At 36.0% G+C, this 25,258-nt stretch overlaps 2 protein-coding genes, 1 long non-coding RNA gene and 1 pseudogene across 25 annotated transcripts; 3 read left to right on the top strand and 1 right to left on the bottom strand.

The window, feature by feature from the left end:
- Nucleotides 1-530: 530 nt before the first annotated feature.
- Nucleotides 531-3,482, top strand: LOC148697871 (uncharacterized). Its single transcript, XR_015960308.1, has 2 exons — nt 531-1,017; nt 3,183-3,482. It is a non-coding gene; the product is annotated as an uncharacterized LOC148697871 (long non-coding RNA).
- A 623-nt stretch (nt 3,483-4,105) lies between these two features.
- On the bottom strand, nt 4,106-5,253 carry LOC148697870 (uncharacterized; annotated as a pseudogene). The gene is made up of 3 exons (XR_015960623.1): nt 4,940-5,253; nt 4,682-4,831; nt 4,106-4,551 (listed from the first exon to the last, which is right to left on the bottom strand). The product of XR_015960623.1 is annotated as an uncharacterized LOC148697870 (transcript).
- Nucleotides 5,254-6,263: 1,010 nt separating this feature from the next.
- LOC137715810 (uncharacterized) lies at nt 6,264-12,556 on the top strand. Of its 21 annotated transcripts, none has more exons than XR_015960621.1 (12): nt 6,265-6,535; nt 6,692-6,753; nt 6,896-7,001; nt 8,634-8,681; nt 9,230-9,449; nt 9,569-9,636; nt 9,745-9,837; nt 9,964-10,017; nt 10,338-10,536; nt 10,668-10,755; nt 10,859-10,954; nt 11,150-12,556. XR_015960621.1 is itself a non-coding variant. In XM_088690889.1 (12 exons), exons 9-12 carry the CDS (start codon nt 9,999-10,001, stop codon nt 11,381-11,383), a joined length of 357 nt encoding a protein of 118 aa, XP_088547015.1. In that variant the 5' UTR covers nt 6,265-6,535; nt 6,692-6,753; nt 6,896-7,001; nt 8,311-8,352; nt 8,634-8,681; nt 9,230-9,449; nt 9,569-9,636; nt 9,745-9,837; nt 9,964-9,998; the 3' UTR covers nt 11,384-12,556. The 21 variants fall into 21 exon arrangements, 15 of the variants coding, with proteins under 15 accessions (XP_088547016.1, XP_088547019.1, XP_088547023.1 ...); XM_088690889.1 differs by lacking the exon at nt 10,668-10,755 and adding an exon at nt 8,311-8,352 and having other exon boundaries at nt 10,473-10,536; nt 10,915-10,954; XR_015960617.1 differs by lacking the exon at nt 10,668-10,755 and having other exon boundaries at nt 6,266-6,535; nt 10,473-10,536; nt 10,915-10,954; nt 11,150-11,584; nt 12,107-12,556.
- A 6,573-nt stretch (nt 12,557-19,129) lies between these two features.
- On the top strand, nt 19,130-23,198 carry LOC137714167 (receptor kinase-like protein Xa21). 2 transcript variants are annotated; one of them, XM_088690883.1, is made up of 5 exons: nt 19,130-19,635; nt 19,807-19,878; nt 20,184-20,471; nt 20,567-22,553; nt 22,650-23,198. In XM_088690883.1, exons 4-5 carry the CDS (start codon nt 21,494-21,496, stop codon nt 23,018-23,020), a joined length of 1,431 nt encoding a protein of 476 aa, XP_088547009.1. In that variant the 5' UTR covers nt 19,130-19,635; nt 19,807-19,878; nt 20,184-20,471; nt 20,567-21,493; the 3' UTR covers nt 23,021-23,198. The 2 variants fall into 2 exon arrangements, with proteins under 2 accessions (XP_088547009.1, XP_088547010.1); XM_088690884.1 differs by lacking the exon at nt 20,184-20,471 and having other exon boundaries at nt 19,507-19,635.
- Nucleotides 23,199-25,258: the final 2,060 nt, after the last annotated feature.

The following is a 25,258-nucleotide window of genomic DNA, read 5'->3' as shown; positions in this document are numbered from 1 at the left end:
CACACACAAACACGGATACCAAAAGCAGTGACAGAAATAGAACGTGTGGGTGGTGGCCTTGGTGGGCTACTGGGCTTCCTCCCAAGCATGCAAAATCATCAAACCCTGGTAAAAATCTCTCAAAGCAAATGGCATATGGGTTATCTCTTTTATTTCTTTAGATGTTTCTTGTAATACCCTGAAAAATTTTAAATATATGATTATGTGGAATCTTTTTTTCAGAATGTGAAATGACGAAAATGCCCTAAGGGGGCTAAACGTAATTTTACGAAGATGTATTTTATCCTCATATATATATTTTTGTCATGTTTCTTGACATATTTGGATAGAGTTCGATCCTATGAGCGCGTAAGCGAAAATCGTTTGTGAAACGGAATTATAACGAAAATGTAATTAACGATTAAAGTTGAGGGTAAAATAATCTTTTTCTCCATTAATTTGGAGAACTCCAGATTTTTTTTTGGAGCAAAGAGTGTGCCACTTGGAGGGCCATGAGAGGGGTGAAACATGGGACCAATCAGATGGAAAAGGGAGGAGGGACATGAGAGAAGGCAAGGGGGGAGAAAGGGGGAAAACGGGTCTGTTGACCCGTGCGACCGAAACCGGCGGGAGCCATGAAATCCGGTGGTCTCCCAGCCAAATTCAGGCGAGTTGCAGCCACTCACCACCTGGAACCAACTCACCATCATCTCCTCTTCCTATTACACCCCCAAAAATCAAGAGATTTAGATTTCAAATTGGGAAAACCGCAGCGGTGGGTGCGGCGGTTCTTGCCCGAGATCCACAAATTTTGAAATGATTTCATCCAATTACTACCACCATTATCCACAAATTTTGAAATGATTTCATCCAATTACTACCACCATTAGACTTCCCTTGAGCCCCTGAACAAAGCCCAAGCATTGGTTGGGACGTCGGAGCGGTTTTGGAGTCGAATCAAGAACACCAAATTTAAGGGTTTCCAGCAGGTCGAGGCCGATTTGAGCTATTTCCAGGCCGAATTGGACTTCAACCAAGGTATGAAAGTTGTTCCTCTCATTGAACTCTACATCCCTGTGAAATTTGGTAATTTTTAAAGTTCGTCGGAATTTGAGGTTCCGTTCGCCAGAAACCAACACGCACGGCTGCACATGCGGCGGCACGTGGCCAGAGGACCGATGCGGCCTTTTAAAACTAATTTCGATATTCTGAATTCATATTTGGAATGCATTTGGTGTGATTCACTTGTTTAAACCTACTTAGTGATTGTTAGTCACTTGAATGATTTTCGAAAATAAGTTAGAAATTGAATTTGTGAACTACGAATGGTGTGATTCTTTCGTAGGGTACGTAGGCAGTCTAATGGGGTTAGATGCAGCCATAATAAAATAACTAAGATTAATCTGTTCTTGGAAATTGTCTGGGAAAAGGAATTTGGTGATTATCCTCTGAAATAATTTTTGGGCCTATCTTAGTATTTGCTTCCAAATATTAAATTTCAGGATGTTACATTTCTCTTATTATTACTTATTTTAATTTCTTCTTGATAATTTTATATGAGTGTACATATGTATGTGTGTGCATATATAAAATAAGAGTTGGTTTTCTGAGTTTTTCTCTCGTTTTTTTATTTGTTTATGGAATTTTATCCCATGCATATCGATTTCTTCTCAAATTTTAGAGACCCAAATTTATTATCTTCCCCTTCTCCCATTTCCTCCGAAAAATTGTTTGTTCCAAGGCAAATCCCAAAGAATTTGCATTCGATCCTGCATTTGATGGTCTTTTGCATGTAACTTTGTCTTTGTGTTTGTCTCAGCTGCTTATGTGCTGATATCATAGATATATCTCAGTTCTCCTTAGGGTTTTCATTGTTTTGTCGAGCTTTTAACACAATATTTTTTGTTGATGATTTTCACTGCTTGTGTTAGTGTGTTTGTATTTGTGTGTTCGATTTTTGGAGGAAGTCAAATGTTTTTCTTCCCTGAATAAAATTAAATTTCATGTTATTTTTTTGGCATACTTTAATTTTTACATTATTTTTCTCTATGGCTATCTATTTTATTTATTATTTTTGGCTACAGCTCTTTGCTTTTTGGTCGAATTTTTGGGTATAGCAGCTAGCTAGTTTCAGTGTAACGCTTGCGCTCAAATATTGGAATATCTGGTTCTAGGCCTGCAGTTGGCCAGTTGCTCTGTGATGGTCTGTAATTTTAAGCCACATGATATATATATATATATATATATATATATATATATATATATATATATATATATAGGCACTTTAACAAGAGGGATCTGTATTTAAAAAAAAAAAAATGGAGACATCCTCTTGACTGTTAGATTTAACTTTAATGAAATTCTGTGATTAAGATTAAATCATAGGTCACATAATCTTAACCATAAAATTTCATTAAAGCCAAATCTAACGGTCAAGAGGGTATGTCTATTTTTTTTTTTTAAATGAGTATTCCTCTTGTTAAAGGATTCCTATATATATGTACATGCTTATTTTTTTTGTCCGATTATAATTGGTTCCTAATATTAAAAACTTCAATAGCTCTGCCTTTACTTTCATTGTTAGAAATTATAAGGGTTTCCATCACTCAAAAATCAGTATTTTTCTTTTACAATATATATATATATATATATATATATATATATATGTTACATATAAGTTTTCTAGTGTAGAATAGCCAAATCGAAGGGCTTTAGTGTTTTCCCTTTTCAACATTTTATGAATGCCAGAAAGATGTATATGTGTGTCTACATATATATATATGTGTATATAATACATATTAGTGGAAATATATTCAAATCTGAAATATTTTACAGTAGAATTTTACTAGTTATAAGGAAATATCAGCACATGAAAAACCTTGATTGAATTAGTAATTAAGTGTTGATTAACGTGCTTGTTTCTTATTGGTAATATATCATTTGGTTTGTAATTTGGTTTAAAAATTGGGAATTGTTATTAGCACTCCAAAAATCTCATTTGACACTCTAAACTTTCTATAATGAGAAAGAAAAAATATAATTATAAAGAGTGTAGAATGAAATTTTTAAAGTGCTGTTAACCGTTCCCAAAAAATTTAGTTTCCTTAGTATGATTAATTTTCTAGTGCTTAGCCATTTCATAGCTACGACACGTAGACATGCAAGCGCGTGAGTTATCAGTTTATTCTTTGTTTGGAACTTAGGTGGAGTAGCAAGCAGGCCAAAAAAGAGTGACAAGGAGGAACCCTTCCTCTTAAAAAGGCTTTGACCTCTTATCCTTTTGTCTTGACCGGAGTAACCGTTATTGTGGAAGCATAACTACGGGCAGGTGAGCATTGGAATTGTTACGCGCATGTTAGGGTTTATGGTCTGCACATTGTTGTCTCGTCAATCACTATATTCAGTACGGTTATTTAGATTTAAGGAAAATTTTATTTAAATTCATGCAACTTCTTTTTATTCTTAATTTAAAATTTTAAATGTTAATTGTCTATTTTATCATATTACATAATTACTATTAAGTACAAATTGAAATTAATAATAAAACTCGAATTTATCAATAAACTCAAACACTATAATTAAATCTTATGATCATTCTTTGTTTATCTTATGTTCATTATAGCTAAAACCTTAATAGCTCTCCTAGATAGGACTAGGTTTCACCACTACAAACATGGTTTTTCTTCTTGTAAAGACTATTGGTAAACTTTATTTTCCGTTTGAGATTAAATCTCATTCTACTTACTAAAATATGAACATGAAATTTATTCAATTCAATCAATCAGAAAACTATCCCAATGATCTGGTCTAATGTTCTTGCTGATGACTAACTTTTGATTGATTAACGCTTACGTGGCCTCTAATATTTATAGACACTTCCCACGAATTGTATTATCTGGAAATTTGCAGGTCAAATGTAGTATTTTCAGAGGTAAAAACTCTTCAGGTACCAGTCGTGTTGAAAAAGATATTTCGTTTGCTAAAACGCGAAAGCTTTTTCATTTAGGACAGTTTGAGTTACTATCTATCTGGATTCCTAACGCCAAACAGAACGTAGTTTGTTGCTAGTTAATCATAATCAGGAAAGCAACAATTTCCTGATTACATTACACCGTTGGGGAACGAATACAGTTTGAGATCAGATTAACAATTAAGCTCAACGGGTTCCACAAATACAACATAACAAGGGGACATTTTTTCGAAGCTTCTCACAAGATATGAGGTCCGGATATTTGCTGAGAGAAAACATTGCACCTCCAATGATGTCCGTTGAGTTCTTTAGGTTGGGATTTCGATATTGTAATTTGCAGTAGTTTCAAGGTACTGGTTGTTGCCAAAAGTAGATAAGAGCCAAAATTTCTGTTGCATCTTTCCAAGCATTCTTGAGATCATATTCTTCAAAAGGGCTAGTGCTGCTGAAACCAATCTTTGGTTATCACATATCGTGCTCCACCAGTACTCAAGAATCCATGTATTCGGATCTAGCCGCACAGCTGAGGCACCCCAACTTCTCTGCACCCAGGAAGTGTTTGGCTTCCGAATCACATACCTACCGACCTTTCCATCCGACCACTTCTCAACAACAACAATCTGGTAAGACAATAGTATATGTTTGTACATCATGACACAAAACTCAAAACATCTCAAGGCTGACCATACAACACTGACATAAATGATCTAGTAAAAACGTTTTCAGCTTTACCTCTGTGACTCTGCCGGATAAGATTGTGAAAGACCGGGAAGAAAACCCACTCGTGAGTAACCCGGCGGTGTGCAAAGGCCATCCCCATATCCGCACCTCCTCAATCGCAGATTTATACAATGTGCAATGTGAGCTTAGAAGCAAACCATCCTAACATTTCATCATTAACAAGTTTGTGAATTTTGGAACAGACATTTCAAGTTTATCACCGAATAATGCTGAATTGCTATTAAACTTGTAAAGCAGAACTTTGATTACCAAGTACCTGACTATGTCCTATATAGAAGTAGGATAGCTGCAATTCGAAACCCTCCCAGGAACAAGACCCTGCATCTCTTTCTACACGAACCTTAGCCTGCCATTCATATCATCCACAACCTAAGATTTTTCACTAACATTTCTCACCATCTCCCGCGATAGAATTGGTTTCAATGCACCCGAAACCATCTTATAAAACCCGCACATCGCCACATAAACCAGGCTTAAACCCAAAATCAATCTCCAAAACTCACACCCAAAACCCCATTTTCTCTCCATCTTCTTAGTCTTCTTCTTCGATTTCAATCTTACATCCGTTAGAAAAATCAATGAGCTTATTTGGTGGTAACTATTCAGCAGTCAAGTGGCACAGGCTGCTGCGGCAGTTTCTGAGTTAAAAATCTAATGGGTGTAAAAATAAATCTACGTATTGAATTGGGTTTATAGGGATATATTAGGTATTAAATTTGGGTTTAAAGAGATATTAGTAGTTTAGTTAAAAATCAAATGAATGCAAAGAGTAAGTTGGGTGTATAAATAAGTTAGATGAGTTTAAATAAAATTTTCCTTTAGATTATCAATGGTACATGGTTGATAATCGTTGATTATTGCGAATTTTATAGTATATTTTAAATAAATTAATTATTCACTGAATTCGACATTTCTCGCAAACATAATATTGAACAAATTTTAAACAGTTAAATTAGAGCATTTTAAATGGTAGGTTTACTCAACAAAATTGAATTAGCAGAGAGAGTCTACGAGAGAACGACTAAGGTGCAATGAATTTAACGCTATTGTGGCATCCTAAGCTACTACATGAACTTTTTTGGTCAGCCATGACCTTATTTAATGTCATCAGTTTATGGTAGGAAATAGTGGCTAAACCTCTTTGGTTGGCCATGCATTCTTCACATCCACAGACAATTTATGATTCAAACCCCATTAATATACACCCTGACCCTGATTAATTTAACCATACACCATGTCCTCCTTATCCATTTTTTTTCCTCCTCCGTACCCATTAATTAACTGACCACAAAATGTTACTTTCAAAGGAGAAGGTACCGGTACACAAGATAGCTGGTGTCCCCCACGAAAGGCAGGTGACACCTGAGTTTCTTCATTTTATACGCGCAGTGGTTGGGTGAGTTCTTGAAGGCGGAGGATGCGTTGTTCTGTGAAGGGAAGGGTGATTATTTTCAATTTTTGTTTCATTAAGGGTAAATTAGGAATTCTGATTGACAAAAAAGTATACTAGTTGACATTTTTTTAATTAAAAAACTAGGTAATTAGATGTCTGGTTTTTATTGGTCAGGAACACCAGCTGGTGTACCCAGTACCCAGAAAAATTTCTCCTCTCTCAGAAACCTTATTTTCTCTCAAACCTCTCTTTGCCTTCTCTCCTATCTCCGCTTCCCTCTGTGCCTTCCTTTCTTCCAGAAAACGCTCGAGTTAGTCAAATTGGTTTAGATCTTTTCATCGGGGGTTACAAACGGCAACGCTCTCTTGCTGAAAAATAGCGAATTTGGTCTCGATTTGAAGAAAATTTGAAGCCCATAAAAGATTGCATCTCCTGCTGCCGATTTGATTTGGGTAGTTGTTTGCCTTGAATGTTATGTTCTTGCGAGTGTAAATTTGGATTTTAAATGGGTTTTTTGTTCAAATTTTTTGGTTCTAATTTTGGGAATTTTGATTGTAGCTTCGGCTTCTGGGTGATGATGGTTAATTTGGTTTTGTTTTCGATTTCAGGAGATGGGGTTTTTCGAGTTTGTGACTTTTCTTTGAAGCCTGTGAAGACCTCTGTGTTTAATGTGAGTGGTTTTGAAATTCCATAGTTTTGGTTCTACTTGCAGCCTGAGGTGTGATTTTAGATCTGAAATTTCCAAGCTTTTTGATTAATCTTAACCCAGATTAATTAACTATAATTAAATTAATTTTTTTCCGGTTATGTAGCTGAAGTAGCTAAAGTTAAGAAAGAACAATTGTGGCTTAAAGTCTTGATAAGTTGAATCTCAGTTCGATTCTACCAACAGCCGCAACCGTTCAGACTTTCCCAAAGGTAAATCTTTTCTCTTCCTTACAAAATTTGATATTGGTTTTGAAAATAGTGAAAACACCATAAAACAAACTGATTTTCTCAACCGAAGATTATGATATATGTTTCTAAGCGGTTGGCCTTTGGAAAGTAAAAAACAAACTGAGCAATTATAAGATTTGACCAAGTAAATGGTTTCGCATTTGGTTATTTAGGATAATTACATGCGTGAGGATTATTAAATGATATATTTGATAAATTCGTCTAATTTTATGGTAGGAGCCTTTAGATTAGAACTCACTTTATGGTTTTGCATCAGAAGACAATCTGTACTTAACTTCTTAAGCAAGTCTGGAGGAAATCTGCTCTTAGTTGATGCTCTGTCTCCGTCTTTTTTGCCTGCTTTAATATGCTTTCTTCTGATTTCTAATTTTTAAAATTTTTTATTTTTGTTTTATTAATTTTATTCGGAAGATTTTCACGAATGGCTTCAATTGAGTTAGGTTTTGTTCAATTTAATCTCATTAGTTTCATTCCAATTCAATGATTTTGTGTAACACGGAGTTTTTTATTGGAGAATAAATTTTCTTCATAGTTCATTCAATTTTGTTTTATTTTCTGATTTGGATTTTGAAATTGAGACTCCTAGCTTTGCGCTCATCAAGAATTTTTTTAGTAAAATGCAGGTGCAGAATGAATGACCAATCAATGTGGGAGAAGCTTTTAATTTTTTTGGGTTCAATTTTAAATGGGTTGTTATGAACCATTGAATTGCTTTTGGAGTTTTCATTTGATAAGATAGATGGGGGGGTTCTTTTGGGTGAAACTTTTGATCCGTGAGATTTTTAGTTAGGTTGTGTTGTGGGTTTTCGCAAATTTCTACCGTGTTTATGCATGCATTTTTTGTTATAGATTTGGAAGAAAATAGCATTACAAGGTGTTGAGGGTTTGTTGGCGGGGGAAGGCAGCAGCGTTAAGATTTTGCCGGTGAGATATTAGGGTGAGAGAAAAAGAGGACAAAGAGCATCGAAGACACATTTGGGATTAGGGGTAGCAAAACAGGGGAAAAGAATGTGACAGAGGAATGGACTCTTAATTTTTTCTTAACTGGTTTGGGATTTTGCTTGCCTTTGGGGTCGTCGTTGGCGTCAAGCCATTTGGTGTCAAGCGGTGTCTGTTTTTTCATAACTTTTATTACTAATTTTTATGTCGTTTGCGATTTTGTATCCTAGGATTTCTGAATTTTATTGTTCATTGTCGGTTTTTTAAATTTTTTTTCTCTTCGTTTGTTTGTTTAATATGTTGTGTTTGTGCTGGGATGCCGTTTTGCAAGTTCTCTTTCCATTGGGACAGCTGCATTTTTAAAGTGTTGAGGGTGAGATTTAGATACTCAAAACACTCCTTTTTTTTTTTTTTTTTAAATTTTCCCTTCCAAATATGCTCATTTGGTTATCTTCGGTTTTAAATGTTTAAAATTAAGTGGTTATTTGGATAAAATGGTTTATTAGTTTATCTTATGTGTTGTGATCTGGAATTCAATTGGATCGGGTAAAATGCTTTATCAATTTACGTTATAGGGAATTTTGTGTATTATGGTCTGTGAGTTTTATTGCTTATTGTTTGTTTTTTTACCCTGTTTGCCGGTTTCTTGTGCAGGGGATCACTACAGTTTGGGCATCTTTTCGAGTTTTAAATTGCTTGAGGGTAAGATTTAGATAACAAATTTCGAAACGAGGCGTTACTTTTCTTTTTGGAAACTAATTTAAAAGCTGTGCATAGATCTTAACTGTGTTGAAATGTCTTGATAAAGTAGATCCACCAAATGGGAAATATCAAAGTTGTCAAAAATCAGGCTAATTCCTTTGTGATGACAAAATGTTAAAAGTGCTGGGAAAACAATGTTTGCATTAATTAAATGATAATATACCATTTTAAGAACCATGATTAATGCAACCCAATTGTAGTAATGATTCTTCTAACATAACTCATTTTGATGAAATTCTGACGGAGTCAACAAAAAGGACCATACCTGCACGTTTTGATGAGTTAAGGGATTAATGGTCATGGATTTTTAGTTAAGGTACCATTGCTCTAATTGGAATAAAATTGTGGAACCATTGCTACAATTTTCTCTGAGTTTAATATACGTCATTTGAAGGGAATAAGCTTTTGAATTTTACATTACTCCTTTAAATAAAAATCACGTTGAATTTTTTTACCGATGTCATTCTAAACATATGTGCAAGGACCAGTTTGTATTTAAAACTCGCTAATGGCTCTGCTGGAGGCTAAGAAGATTGCATCCTAGTATCAAAAGGAAGCAGACAAGTGCAGTTCAGGGATGGAAACATGTGAAGAAGCAAGGGAGAAAGCTGAAGCAACATTCGAGGCACAGCAGAAACAGACTACACGTACTGCCTCTTCCGTTCTGATTTGAAGAAGATTTCTCAAGCTGCTATAATTTCATGGCAGGTTGGTTTAAAGCAGTTCCAAAATTTGGGATCGTTTGGGATATTTTTAGGTTTTTCTTATTCTTGAAAAGACCATGGTTAAGAGTAAATTCATCATATTTTAATTTTTATTGAATTCAGGTAACCATCTTCAGTTTTTTCGGTTTGATTTAAAGGAATTTTTTAGGCAGAGAAGCTAGGGCTTTCCGGTGAGGTCTTCAGGTTGTACATCCGGTTGGCTTTAATTTGTTTAAATTTGGGGCTTTTGTGATTTGGGACTTCTAAATGGTTTGAAATTTATGTTTTTCTAATTTCAGTTCCCACTCAGAAGTTTGTACTGTCTCATCATTAGAACTGTTTCCTTCTGCTTTTCTTCTCGAAACAAGGTCACAGATCCACAGGCCATCAAGGTATGTCATTTAATTATATATTGTATATGTATGGATTGTATTATGCATGTGTGTGAATGCGTTTTTCTCTGTTAATCTGTATTGGTTTTCTTCTGATTTAGTTAATGGAGTTTGTTTTTATTTCAGATAATTTGATTCATGCTAAAGTTATTGAACATACGATGGAAACCTTTCAAAAAGGTTGGTTCTTCTATATTTTTATCCTTTTGGTCGTTTTGAATGGACGTCCTGTATTCTAAATGAAGCTAAATTGAATAGCTGTTTTTGTATACTGTATTTGCTTTGTTAAATTAGTTCTTTTTTGTTGAAAAATGTTATTTGGTTTTGCAGATCAAAGTTTTTCAGCAAGAAAATTGTCTGTCAAAATTAAATTTAGATGTGAATACTGAATACTTATATTTATTTAGCATTTTCAATGCGTTTTTAGTTTTTGTGCATTGTGGGTTGTAAATGTCATTTAGTGCATTGTGGTCTTAATTTAATTGCGTGGTTGGTTTCAGGATTTCTTGAGTCTAATAACAACCTGGGTGATCAAAAGGAAAAAAACCATTTAGTCTCTGCTTGCAAGATGACTTCTTTTCATGCCTGTCCTCCCTCTACTTGAAATGTTTGTTTTAAATAGGGTTTGGTTTCAGGAGACGGTGGTTTTTTGGATTTTGAGGCTTTTATTTCCAGGCTGCGAAGCCCTGTGTACTCAAGGTGAGCAATTTCAATTTCTAGGGTTATTGAATTGGGAGTTTTCTTTAGTTTTTCATTATTTTGGAGTTGAGTTTAGTATTTTGTTTAGGTTTTATTATATTAATTATCATAAGCTTCTTTGAGATTACAAGATGTTATTGGACACATTACTGCAATAGAACAAAAAGTGGCTGATTAGCAGGCTTGAAAACAAGTGTGAAATTACATTCCAAATATTAGGTAAAAAACATGTTAACAAATCATCTTCAAAAGCTGTAAATACAATATAATTATGATTAAAGTTTTGTTTTTGGTACTTCCCTAATCCTGTGATTGAGTGCAGGGTATAGCTGAAACTGGAAAAGCTTATGTACATGACTTTCTTTATGTTAATGGCAGCCCAGTTCTCATAGTGGATGCTTCTGAGCATCTTTCTGCTGTAAGTTTTATATTTTTCGCCATGTCCAACTCCATACCATATAATCTTAATATTCTTGAGGTGTTGCATACAAATTTTTATCAACAAAATAGTTAGTTTTTATGTCGTTTCGAAAATTATGATCAATTTTTTGCTACGCTTGCCTTAGATCAAGTTTTGTATGGTACTTTGGTCTCTGAACAAAAAGTGCCACAGGTGCATGATCCTGCTGAGAATGAGAAGCTCTGCATATTTTTAATTGAGAAGGCGTTGGGTGCCCGTCCAGAAGGGAGCAGAGAAATACTCTTCAAACTACGTTGGGTCCAGCAAAAGGTAATAGGCATACAAAAGAATTTTTTTTACTTTGAAAATTATTTTATAAGTAATGGATATGGACATTCTTTTAGACATCCAAGCCCCGGGTTTTCAAACTCTACAAAACATGTTTGATTTTGCTCGAATGAGAGTCTCCAAGGAGGAGAAAGAGAAGGATCCGAATGGAAAGCAAGGCACAACATCGAACAAGCAATCTACCTTTTTGACGTTTATTTTCATTTACTTAAACTTAACACCACTTCAATAGAAAACTAAACTTTAATTAGAGAAAGAGGAAGAGGAAACATAGGAGTTTATCACTACAATGATTTATCGGTAAAATCCTCAAACCCAGTTCTCAATTTTTAGTTTTTTTTATTTTTTATTTTTCTTCTTCACATCAATTAATTCCAGTAATGTTAGGGGTTGAATTTTTTAGGTTAGTGATTTTTTGGCACATAAATTTTCTTTCTAATCATTTTGGGTGAAATAATTAGATATGGGTCTTCTATTATTATAGTATTATAGTTTTATTTCACAATTAAATGACATCTTGCTGTTTTTGGTAGGTTTTTCTGTGAGCTTATTCGCATTGCATATTTTGTTTACAAATGTTCGGTTTAATGTGGTGGTAATATGTGCTATGATTACCACCATAGTCCAACTGATGGCTTATTAATTTGGTAAATTATTTCAGATTTAGTCTCTGCAAACCTCAGGAAGTCTAATATTAAATTGTGAAAGTTGGACTGTGGCTTAGTTGGTTCTACTTCTGCATTTCCTCTTCATTAAAATGTTTACTTACCTGCTTTTAAGCGTCTTTATTTATGTATCTATTTTTTAAAATGAATTTTAAAGATGTTATGGAAATGGGAAAGAGCACCAGTTTGAGAACATAGTATGGGAACTTTGGGAAGGAATACTCGAAAGGAAGACCGACAATGGGTAAGCGGTAACACCCTTTTTAAATCATATTCTATTCCGTAATATTACACTTTTGCGTCAAGAATAGTAACATTTATCTGGTGTCACGTAGAAAGTTTGTTGTTGTATCATGTCATGTTTTTTTAAGTTGGAGATTTTGTAGGTAGCCAGTTCGAGGAAATGGCCCTCAGTTTCTAATTACCGAGCTAAAGTTCATGCTCAATCACCAAAGTAGAAATGATTGCTTCTTTGTTCAACTTTGTTGAATAAAAATGAATAGGGTTATAATTAGGATAGCTTCTCTCACCACGTCCATTTACTTTGCTACATTGATATTTTTGTATTCTATTATCTAATTATAAAAAATTTACTTCTGTTGTACTTGTTTTATGGAGAGAATAAAGTTGGATAATTTTTCATACAGTTTTTCGTCCCGTAGTAACGCGCGGGTACAATTTCTAGTAAAAACTGAACACGTATTCACCACTAATCAGCATTTGACGTGTGGCAAAAAACAACTCCTTGAGTTAGCATTCTGGTTTTTGGAAAATATAATCGGTGCATTTGTTATTGAACTTCCTTTATTATCCCTAATATTCATTGTTTCATTTCTCAAAAAAGAATTAGATTAAAGAAAAACAAAAACATAAAAAAAATCCCAAATTTCTTTTCACACTCCACTTCCGCCGCCACACCCTTTGCCCCAACCCGTCCATCCCTTCCTTCTTCCTCACCTCTCTCTCTCTTACCTTCTCTCTCTCTTCCACTTTTTCTTTCTCCTCCTCTCTTAAGCTGGGAAAGGACAAAAGGAATGCCGGTGAGTCGATGAACTCACTAGCTCTTGAGTTGCCGCGAACCATTTCTCAAGTTGATGTCGAAGTAAGAGTGGGATAAATAGAGGGAAGAGGAGAAAGAATAGTAAGATAGAGTATCCAGTGAACTCATTGACGGGTGATGGTTGCTTTATGATGGGAGCTCGGTGTGGGATAAATAGAGGGAAGAGGAGAAAGAATAGTAAGATAGAGTATCCAGTGAACTCATTGACGGGCGATGGTTGCTTTGTGATGGGAGCTCGGTGTCAATGGCGTGGTGGGGTTTGGCGGTGGATTTTCTATATTTTCTATTGCAGTAGGTTGGGTAAATTAGGAAGAGTAAAAAAAAAAATCTAGTTGGCAATTCTTTACCTGAATAAAATAAAATAACACGTGTCAAGCCTTCATTTGTTAGGAACACCAACTCAGCTAGTGTTCCCGGAACTCAGAAAAATTTCTCCATATGTTGCATGTGTATGTGTGTGTGTATATGTCGAACTTTGCATTTTGCAAAGAAAACCGTGAAATACAAATTCCCTACCTGCAAATGACAATTCTAAGTTGCGCCTTAGAAGGAGTGGTCGAATGGCCCAACGTTTATTACCTGTTATCTTAGATTGACTAGAATCAAACTGAAAGCCAGTGCAGACGCCCTCCATAGGAGTCGAACGGTATCTAGATAAATTAATCTCTTTACGAGTTGAGTAAACAAAGAAGCAATCTCCGGTTATAACAGTCTAATGAGGAAGAATTTGTTCACGTCAGGTCTTGTACTGTTTAATCAATATTTTATTGGTGTTCAGCTTCGTGGGTACACGAAAAAAGGAATTAGGTAAACAATCCAAACCTTTCCCTACTACGTTACATATCCAACCATCCGGCGACATGCTTTGGATAAGTAACATGATGAACCGAACATGTATCTATAGGTGCTATGATATCTTATTATGTGGATGATGTCTTGCTTGAGGGTTCCAAACCCCGCCCTTCTCTAATAGAAGAAAGTTCAAAAAAGATACGGTAGTCAAAACTGCTTCTGTCCCTAGTTTTTTTTTGGGCTGAGAGCAAGAGAGAGTAAGTTGTCTCCAATAAATGTATATGGTGATGTTTTCGCTAGGCAACTTCATTCTGTTGAGGAGTGCGGGGCTAGGATCGTTGCGGAAGCGCTTTGTAAGTGAATTGAGTTGAAGCATGTTGATTCCGCTCAATACTTGGCCCAGTCACAGCACCAATTGAACTAATCCTAGCCCACATCCCTGTTGTTTCAAGGAGGTGTTCCTGTTTATGTTATGAGAAATGGCTATGTTTTGATAGAGTGTATTGCCTGTTGTTCTTAGCAACCCTCTCTCACGAAAGATGTGCAATAGTATTTTTTTTTTTTTTTTTTTTTTGTCTTTTTAAGGAAGGGTTTACCCCTTGTATTTCCCTAAACACCATTCACTAACCAGTATACTGTGCAAAGGCAAAGAGATATTATATATATTATCTAGTGGAGAGGATCATACTCAGGTCAAATGAAACTCCATAGGCTTCCATGCATAGCTTAGTGCCTAAGAAGCCTTTCAGCTGTCCAGCTTTCTATTCTCGATGCCACCAGCTGCTCCTCAACCACATTCGAGCTCCCAGCAGATACCCATGCAGCTCGACCCAACAAACCTTGACGACCTTCTTTTGTGGTTTTTTTTATTCGGATATTATAAATTTTTTTGGGCTTGTACGGAAATTTTCATATATATTATAAATAAATAATTTTTTGTTTATTAATTATTGTTTATAATTTAATTAAAATAATTACAAAAAAAAAATTAAAATATGTAATTTAAAATAAATAAATAAATAGAGAAAGAAATTAAAAATACATTTTCCCGACAAAAGATCTTGGACACATAAGATTAAAAGCAAGGAAAGCTTTCGTCGCAAATCATCATGAATGATGAAAATTTCATAATTCAAAAATATTAAAATTACTCGAAAAGCAAATATTATAAGGACAAATTTCGTTGGATCCTTGTAATTCTATGTTGTTTGTTTTGATGGAGTGTGAACTGAAGACTACAATTCCACAATTGCGCATCTCCAGCTATGTGCACAAAATGGATGGAACTCATCGGCTAGCAACACATATTATTAAGAAAATATCAGTTTTGGGTTTCTTGTATGTATTCATTTGCCTACATTAATGGAGCGATTAGTGCTAATAGTTGGTGGAACAGTAAGTGCTGATAGTAGAGCAAGCAATTAGTGGAGTTGGTAGCCATAGCGGAATTAGTAATTATTTGGTGGGTGGGCTCCTAAAATTATTACTTTTAATTAAACTACCAATATCTTTTTAGACCCAATTTACTACCTAAACTACCCTCACCTCTCTCTTCCTTCTTCCTAGGCAAGCACCGAAAGGGTGCGACCACCTTGAAACACCACCACTAGTACCTCGCCGGTGAGCCACATCACCATCACCCCTAGCTCATCCCATCTCTCTATTCTTGAGCCCAAAACCCAAACTCGAACAACTCTCGGACCTCGCATCGAAGAATAATCGGAAATGGAGAACTCCGGCAAGTTCTCATTGTCCCCAGCAAAGGTAAGCCTCGAAAACCCCCAAGATCTTCATAGATCATGTTTAGAAGTACGATTAGGATGTTTTTCAGATGTTTTAGTGTTGTTTGGACGCAGAAATACTCTGAGAGTAGCAAACCCAGTTTTCCGACAGCTTTCGAGCTGTTCTCTGGCCAACTCTGGCCACGGCCGAGGAGACCAAAGGTATGTTCTTATTCCTTGTCCCCTGAGCTTCGATTTGATATATTGGAAGGCTAGGTTTAGTGAAGATTTTGAGTGGTCGGAGCTAGGATTTATCCCAGTCGTTGCAGCAGCAACCGGCCAGAAAAGAAGAAGAAAAGAAAAAAAAAAAGAAAAAAAAGAGGAAGCCCAGATCTGTGACCCGGATCCGGATCCGAACCAGGGATCTGGCCCAGCCCATCTCTGAATTAAGCTTGGAATATTTTTTAGAATATTCTTAGAATATTCTTTGTGTTGACTTTTTCGAAATTTTCTCAAGAACCCTCCTAGGCTAATTTCGACACCCTGAGTCCGTTTTTTGACATCCATTTAGTGAAATTCCAAAGGTTTTAACATAATTGACCATCGGGGCATCTCAGTTTACTTTTTAGAGTTGGACTATCGACTTTTTCATTGACTTTTTTATAAAATTTGCCCGGAACACCTCTTAGCATATTTCGACATCCTGATTCCAAATCCACACTCCATTTTCCCAAATTCAAACATTTTAACCAAGTTTTGCTAATAGGTCCCAATATTATGCTTAGGTGCGATTACCACCTGAGACTCCGGCTTTTCTAGTTCAAGCAGCTGCGATCTCGCGAGTATCAGTGAGTGGGTCTTTTTTTTTTATATAGTATATATATAATTGTTAGTTTCCAATTATACATTTCAAAAAGAGTTTTCTACAATTCGCCTAGATTAGTGTGATTGTGAAGTATGCTACATCCTATGGGATGCACAGGTATGCGTATTATTATTGATGCCTTAATTATATTTATGGTCATGAATAGTATTATGGTGACATGAATTATCAATTTACCACTGTATAATTTTATTTACGTTATCTGCTCATCGTGTGCTGCACTGGTGTTAGTACTTATCCTGGCCACAGCCAGTCTTTCACGTGTATGTTCACATCACACTGTATGCTCACTTTGGATCCATTATAGTTGCTAGTCTTGTCCTAGATTGCTATAGGCAATTAGGACTAGTCAAGTGATGCGCATATTGCCAGTCTTCACGTGATTATAGTATGAGAGTGCAAATCATTATTACACAAATCTTGTGCATGTCAGAATATTTCTGCATGAACTCATGTGTCAGCATATGTCGATGAGCACTCATTATGATATGTTAGTTTATGCGAGGTTACATGACATTGAACATTAGGCATTTATTTACGAAATATTATGACTTATTAAATTTCTGAGATATTGTAGGCTACTGTAAGTATTTTCACAGTACACGTAGAATATATATTTTGGAAACTATACTTGTTTTACGGCGAGGGATTATTATGTTTTCGAAAAGGTTTTTACAAAGCTTATTTTTTAGGTCCACTCACCCTTGTTTTTCGTCCCTCCAAGTTTAGTAGCTGAGTTTTCGTGTCGACGAGGATTTTTGGCAAACTATGGAATAGGTGATAACCTTCGACGGTATAATTCTTATCCTACCTTTACTGTACTTTACTTATGCTCTGATATCATGTGTGGAATGGGTTCATTCCCTCTCACAAGCGCACTTATACATTTAGGCACTTTTAGTTTTAAATTTATTAATATTTTTCACATCAGTATACTCTCTGACTTCGTTACCCTCCTGGTGTCGGTCAGTACAGCTCGATTTGGAGTCTAGGCAAACATTCCGAGTGGAGGTGTGTCAAGTGTGAACTGAAGACTACAATTCCACATTTGGGCATCGCCAGCTATGTGCACAAAATGGATAGAACTCGTCGGCTAGCAGCACATATTATTAAGAAAGTATCAGTTTTGGGTTTCTTGTAATGTAATCATTTGCCTACATTAGTGGAGCAATTAGTACATTAGTGGAGCAATTAGTGCTAATAGTTGGTCGAACAGTAAGGCCTGATAGTAGAGCAAGCAATTAGTGAAGTTGGCAGTAATAGTGGAATCATGAATTATTTGGTGGGTGGGCTACTAAAATTATTATTTTTAATTAAGCTACCAATATTTTTCTAGACCCAATTTACTACCTAAACTACTCACATAAACCCAATTCAATATATAAATTTATCTTTACACATATTTAGAAAATAAAAACTCAAAATCAATATTCTGCCACTCTGTCTAAGCGGTACACATCACTCAATCTTTTATGAAAGATTAGCATCGAATGACACTGCTAGCCACAACATTCACTTGAAGTATTCATTGAATTTTTCCTCATCACAGTTGAAGGAGACGAAGATTATCTCAAACTCTGTCTTCCACTCTAAGCATTTCATAAAGTCTCACCAGCTGAGGGTTGATAGCCTTCCAATGCCTACATCAATTTGCAGAGAAGTAGAGGCACACATTACATGACTATAAGGGTACCTACTAATCTCATAATCAAAACATGATTATGTTTTGATAATCAAGAGAAAAAATTCACCCCTAAAAATGAAGGCATATTTTCTATGCCTGCTTGAGCCTCACGTTCCTATATTTTCATGAAATTAATATACTTTCAACATCCAACAACCGAATTAAATTATGAAAAAATAATATTGATTGAAACAAAAGGAAGACTGGGAAGCTTTTGGAGACTATACATTTGTTTCACCGGATAGAAGGAACTCACCACCTTCAAATTCAAGACAGTCGTTATATTGCTGCTATGCACTGCTGTCAAAACTACAAGCAAAGTATGGCCTGCACCCTTCACGAATGAAACGAAAAGAAAGTGTGACATTCACACAAGTAGCTAGACTTTAAAATTTAAAATCTCATATATGTTTCTACTAGTAATTATACTTTGGAAAAGGCGCTGATTTTGTTTCTAATTCCTAAAAAAATTTGAAATCAAACTTGGATAAATCAATTCATACTTTAGTTTGATCATTGTTCAAAAAGAGCTTGTTTTTCTCTATGTTAGGGTTTGATTATTGGTTGTGGGTTTATTAATAAATTTTAGTTTTATTAATGTCATCTTGTACTTAGTGGTAATTAAGTAATAGGGTATAAAAGACAATTAACATTTAAAATTTAAGTCGGATGTAAATAGAGATTATATGGGATCAAATAAAGTTTAAGTTGGTAGAGCAATTAGTGCACACTAGATAGTGGAACTTTATTGGAATAAGTTAGGTCTAAGTCCTCCTTACTTCAACGTCGAAGCCGGGCAAGTCAAGTCGTGCATAAGTCTTGGTAACACCAACTTGCTTCCCTATATTATGTGAATGTAATGAGTTCAAGTTTTCTCTCGAATTAAAGCCGAAAGACGAAAACTACTACAATTACAGAGAGCATATACCTAGTGTGTGTGTATATACGGAGGAGAGAAGTAATTTCCTATTGTCGAAAATGTTGTCGATGATACACTACTGCTTGTGTTATATCTTTATGATGATTGTGGCTAATTACTTAACTGCAGATGCATTAGCAATAGCTCATACCAATTTCAGCACAGATCAGTCTGCGCTCCTTGCTCTCAAAGCTCACATCACGAGTGACCCTCAAAACATCTTGACAGCCAACTGGTCCTCTGACTCCAATTCCGACATTTGCAAATGGGTTGGTGTTACCTGTGGTGCTCACCACCACAGAGTCACAGCCTTAAATCTCTCGTACATGGGTCTTGCCGGGGTTATTCCTCCGCATCTAGGCAACCTCTCATTTCTCGTTGAGTTGGGCCTTGAGAATAATAGTTTTCATGGTCCCCTACCCCAAGAACTGTCTCGTTTGCGCCGGCTGAAGGCGATTAACTTTCAAAACAACAACTTTATGGGAACCATTCCTTCGTGGTTTGGGTCCTTCCCTAAACTTCAAACCTTCAAATTGTTGGATAATGGCTTCTCTGGTTTCATACCCGCTGCTATCTTCAACTTATCTGCACTCAAAATAATTGATATGAGTAGTAACCAACTATCAGGTACGTACGTAGCACTATTACCAACCACCTAGGCATATAAATTAGTGTTGCTTGCTTCGTTACATTTAACATCTATGTTACATTTTAACTCTATATTATAAAATGTATAACAATCATCTCGTTTGTTTTTTTCCCCTCTTTTTTGTTGGCATGCATGCACATATTTAACAGGTAGCATACCCAGAGAAATCGGCAACTTAACAATGGTGAAGGGCATACACCTTGACGACAACAAGTTCGAAGGTATACTGTATGACTTAGGTTTTGTTATATATATATATATATATATATATATATATATATAAGACCCTTCTTAGCTGGGATCTTGTTCAACTTCATCAAAAGATGAGATGAAAGGACTATTGTAGGATCGTATATTTACCGTGTAAGACCATCGAATTCTAGAGCAAAACAGAGGTCATATATAGTGAGTACATGGTCCTTAGAATGCATCCCACTTTTGCTACGGTACAACAGGATTCCCACTAAGAAGCTGCTCCTATATATGTATACATGATTTTAACAATATAAATGGATTGATTTTATAGAACTTCCGAACGAGATAGGCAGTTTAGGTCTGCTGGAGGAGTTGTTTGTGCAGGACAATGCCCTAAAAGGCTCTGCTTTTGTGCCTGTCCTCAACATTTCTTCTTTGACTACTTTCAATCTATACGGAAACAACATGAGTGGCAGTCTTCCGGAAAATATGTGTGAGCATCTCTCGAGTATTCGAGTAATTAATTTCGGTCAAAACCAGCTTCATGGTCCTATACCCAAATGTCTTGGCAATTTGACCTACTTAACCGAGATTCGTCTTGGTGATAATAATTTAACAGGTAATAAATTTGGGGGCGTTTCATAATCAATTTGTTTTTAGTTTTTAGTTGAATGAAGTTACAAAGTTAATACAAATGTTATGAAATCGTGACAGGTACAATACCAGATGACATTGGCGATCTTCCACATTTAGAGATATTGACACTGCATACTAATAATCTCAGTGGCGTCATCCCATCCAAACTCTTCAACAACTCCATGATAAAAGTAATAGAGGTTTCTATTAATCAGCTCTCAGGTAGCCTCCCAGCAAACATAGGTCTTAACGTCCCAAACCTAGAATTCCTTTTTGTAGCCCAAAATAACCTTGTGGCCGGACCACTTCCTAACCTCTCCAATGCTTCCAAGCTTAGGGAGCTAGACATGGGTTGGGTTTCTTCCTATCACACTCTGTTCGTTGAAAAACCTCGAGTATCTTTCCTTTTACTCGAATCATTTGACGATTGATTCTTCTACTCCACAAGCAGCAAGCACTTTCTCTTGCTTGTTTAACCATAGAAATTTGACAGGATTATACTTGGGAGACAATCCTCTAAACACCACGATTCCAGCTTCTTGTGGCAATCTCTCTACGTCACTCCTATATGTTGATTTAAGCATTTCCAACATCAGGGGTAACATTCCAATTGATATTGGCAACTTGAGCAGCTTGATAGCATTAGACCTGGGAAACAATCAGTTGAGTGGAGCAATTCCAACTTCAATTCAAAGGCTACAAAATCTCCAAGCTTTGTATTTGAATGATAACGTACTGCAAGGACATATCCCGTATGAACTTTGTCAACTAAACAACTTAGCCGATTTACGTTTGGGTGGTAATCGGCTCACTGGTTCTATTCCTTCCTGTTTGGGTACTTTGTCAGTAGCTCTAAGAAGTCTATCATTAGGGTCCAATTTGTTAACTTCTACAATACCATCTTCCTTGTGGGAACTCAAGTATATATTGCACCTAAACTTGTCATCCAATTCTCTAGTTGGACCACTCTCAGAAGACATAGGAAAGTTGAAAGATGTGGTGGATATGGATTTATCAAATAACCACTTCTCCGGAAACATTCCCGGTAGCATTGGTGGTCTTCAAAATATGATTAATTTGTCCTTGGCAAACAATTATTTAGAAGGCCCTATTCCCAGTTCATTTAAAACCTTGCTAAGCCTAGAATTCTTGGACTTGTCCAAAAACAATCTATCTGGAGTGATCCCAAAGTCATTGGAAGCACTCTTGTATCTCAAGCATCTGAATTTGTCTTTCAACAAACTCCAAGGAGAAATTCCAACCGGCGGGCCTTTCAGAAACTTCTCTGCTGATTCATTTGTATCAAACGGTGGACTCTGCAGTGCTTCCCGACTCCATATTCCACTATGCAAAAATAGAACAAAAGTTAAGCCAAATTGGAGAAAAGCTAAATATATCATCTCAGGGGTCATATCAGTAATACTGCTAGCAGCCGCTGCGTTGATTCTGATACTATGCAAGAAAAGGAATGTCGAAGTTGTTAGAGAAACTGCCTCGCTACATCAAGTTCTTTGGAGAAGAGTTTCGCGCCTAGAACTTGTAAAGGCAACAAATGGATTTCATGAGAGTAACTTACTAGGCACGGGGGGTTTTGGCTCAGTGTACAGAGGAACACTTTTAGACGGGATAGATATCGCTGTCAAGGTATTTAATTTACAGCTAGAAAGGGCATTCAAGAGTTTTGATAAGGAATGTGAAATGCTAAGCAATATCCGTCACCGGAATCTTATTAAAATCATAAGTTGTTGTGATGAACTTGATTTCAAAGCCCTGATACTTCAATTAATGCCTAATGGAAGCCTCGAAAACTGGTTGTATTCTCCAAACTGCTCCATGACTATCCTACAGAGGTTAGACATAATGAAAGATGTTGCATTGGCACTAGAATATCTTCATCATGGTTACTCGATACCTATCGTTCATTGTGATGTGAAACCAAGCAATATACTACTAGATGATGATTTGGTTGCACATGTTGCTGATTTTGGCATTGCAAGACTCATCGGCAGTGTAGATTCGATGACAGAAACCATGAACCTAGCCACAATTGGATATATGGCTCCAGGTGATGTATTTTCTCAATTTTGTATACGTTGGTCTTATTAGGAGTTATAATTTTCTTTTTATCATTTATAACTAAATTCATATACAAATTTTGCAGAGTTTGGGATGGACGGAAGCGTTTCGACAAGAGCGGATGTGTATAGTTTTGGTATTGTACTCATGGAGACATTCACAAAAAGGAAGCCAACAGACGAGATGTTTGTTGGGGAAATGGATTTAAAGCAATGGATTGCAGATTCGTTATTTCCAGATGCTGCAATAGGTGAAGTTGTGGATGCCGATATACTTGGCGTGGAGGAAGATAGTGATTTTGTGAGCAGAAGGGATTGCTTATTATCCGTTATGAGATTAGCTTTAGCTTGCTCTACAGCATTGCCGGGAGAGAGGATTAACATGAAAGATGCCGCAATCACACTCACCAAAATCAAGACGAAGTATCTGAAGGACTGTGGAGGAGTGAACTCTTAGTTCTCTTTGTTCTCCATATTTTCGGATCCATTTTCTTATTGTTGTTTTCAATTTGCAAAGACTACATTATTTTCTCATAGTGACGGAAATGAGAAGATGACGATATTCCTAAAATTGAAATGTCGTACCTGGATTTGTCAATGCAATGAGACCAGTAGTACCAAAATTGCAATTCCAATTATTCTTCCCATATTTGGTAGTAAAGCATTCAGTTTCTACGGCCAACCAAATCCATTTCAAAAAATTTGCACTTCCAGCTCAAGAATGCCTGTCATGGGAACACAAAGTTATTTCAGTCAACATATAAGGAAGTTACAAACTTCTACACATGCCCTTGACAAAAAATTATAGGGCAGTGAGGCTGCTCCTTTTGGTAGTTCAATAAACTTACTGGTAAGTTGGGATTTTTGGCTGCTTTACCAATTTGTTCTCATCTTTTTAACAAAAGGAACGAAGTTACTCCAATTTTCAGCCCTAAAGATTTAAAATATATATTGCAGGCCCATATTGTTTACATGCAGAAATTTTTAAGTAAGCTGCTTTCATCTGTTTCATACAAGGAAAAAACACCCATAATCAGAAAGAAAGCTTTCCTCTCCCTCTCCAAAGAAAGGGACTTCAGATAGGAGTGTTGTAACAGCCAACCTTTTGTGGTCCCTTCCCTTCCCACAGAGGTTTTCCTTCCTTGTGTGCGGCCATCTTTAGGTCACCCATCCTAAAAGGAACAAGGTTGTAAATAGTAAAAATTCAATAGCAACCAAATTTCCGTCAGAGGAATGAAGGATTTTTAAGATACATGTACTTGTCATAGCACTGGAATTCACCGATTCCAGGAAACTTCCACATACCATCACCAAAACGATGTGCAGGTTATCTGCGTGAGCAATGTAACAATGTTGCATAAAAAATCATTGGACTGGCTTCATACTCGTAGTTCTAGTGCAACTGTAACATACTTAAGTTCACCAGAAGGACCAAGACCAACACTAATTTCTTCTATTACAGTTCTAATTAAGAATTCAAATTTCTTAGCAGAACTTGACATGAAATCTTCCTAACAATGTAACAATGTTGCATAAGAAATCATTGGCAGTCCGTTCGCAAAAGAGAGGAACATGATCAACTCCCAGTGTAAGATAATCATCATTGGAAAATCCATTTTGGTCCCAATAATATATATATGCTTATTCTGATCACCAATCTGGGAGGAAAAAAGAAGAGGTCAACTTCTTTATCTAGATTCAAGATTCAAACTGATAGGTGTGTAATGAAGGCCAAACTATAGTTTTTCTTTCACATCCCTTTGCATTGATAAACTTTTTAGCCACATCAAAGCTAAACTCAAGTATGCTAATGGGGAACACAATACTATAGCACGTTGCAGAGCACGAAACAGAAGAAACATTGATATTATCTCTAGTCATCCAAATGGGTTATAGTATGACCAGGTAAATTAAGCTTTGCAATACGGCCATGTGCATTGTACCAGACTAACTTCAAATGGGATTTCAAAATATCAAAGAAGACAAACCTCTATGATCCAAAGTGGAAGAGTAACACCTCCTTTTCTACTAGAAGAAGAGTTAACGTTTGAGTGAAAAGACAAGGCAACATGCAACTTCAAACCTAACCTGAGTCAGAAATCAGTTTGAAAAGCTCTTCATATAGAGACCAATCATATGCAAGAGGAGAGAGACGCTCTATGATTCCCCACCAAACCTCAACTGCAATTCCATGGACACATGCCAACTTGAGTGCTTTGAGATTAAGGCCTTGGTTCTGAAACAACTGTAAATCAAGCAACATATAAGGAGTTTCTGTCTCAATTGAAAGGAAACTAAATTAAAAAAAAAAAAAAGATTTAGAAACATTTTGCAACCTTGAGTGCTTTTAGAGCTACAGTTAAGGCCTTCACACACTTATTTCTACTTCTCACACATCACTTATTAATTTATGTCATTTGACTATTTTAATTGATTGAGAGTTGGGAAATAATGGAGGTGTGTGAAAGGTAAAAATGGGTATATGGATATCACCACCCAAAATTATCTTTCTTTATATTTTTTATTTGTCAAAAGATACTTGCAATAGGATAATATCAAGTAATTAAATTTTTAAACCTAATTTACAAATGTGTTACCAATAAAAAATAAACATTTTGATTTGATTCATGATTTTCAAGTATTGAGTTACGAATCAACTAGCCCTTCAGATTCCATGTTTGTTAGTAAACACGCA

Source organism: Pyrus communis, chromosome 3, assembly GCF_041283825.1.
Source record: "Pyrus communis isolate YQ-2024b chromosome 3, ASM4128382v1, whole genome shotgun sequence".
Lineage (NCBI taxonomy): Eukaryota > Viridiplantae > Streptophyta > Magnoliopsida > Rosales > Rosaceae > Pyrus > Pyrus communis.
This window is presented reverse-complemented; position numbering and strand designations above follow the sequence as displayed.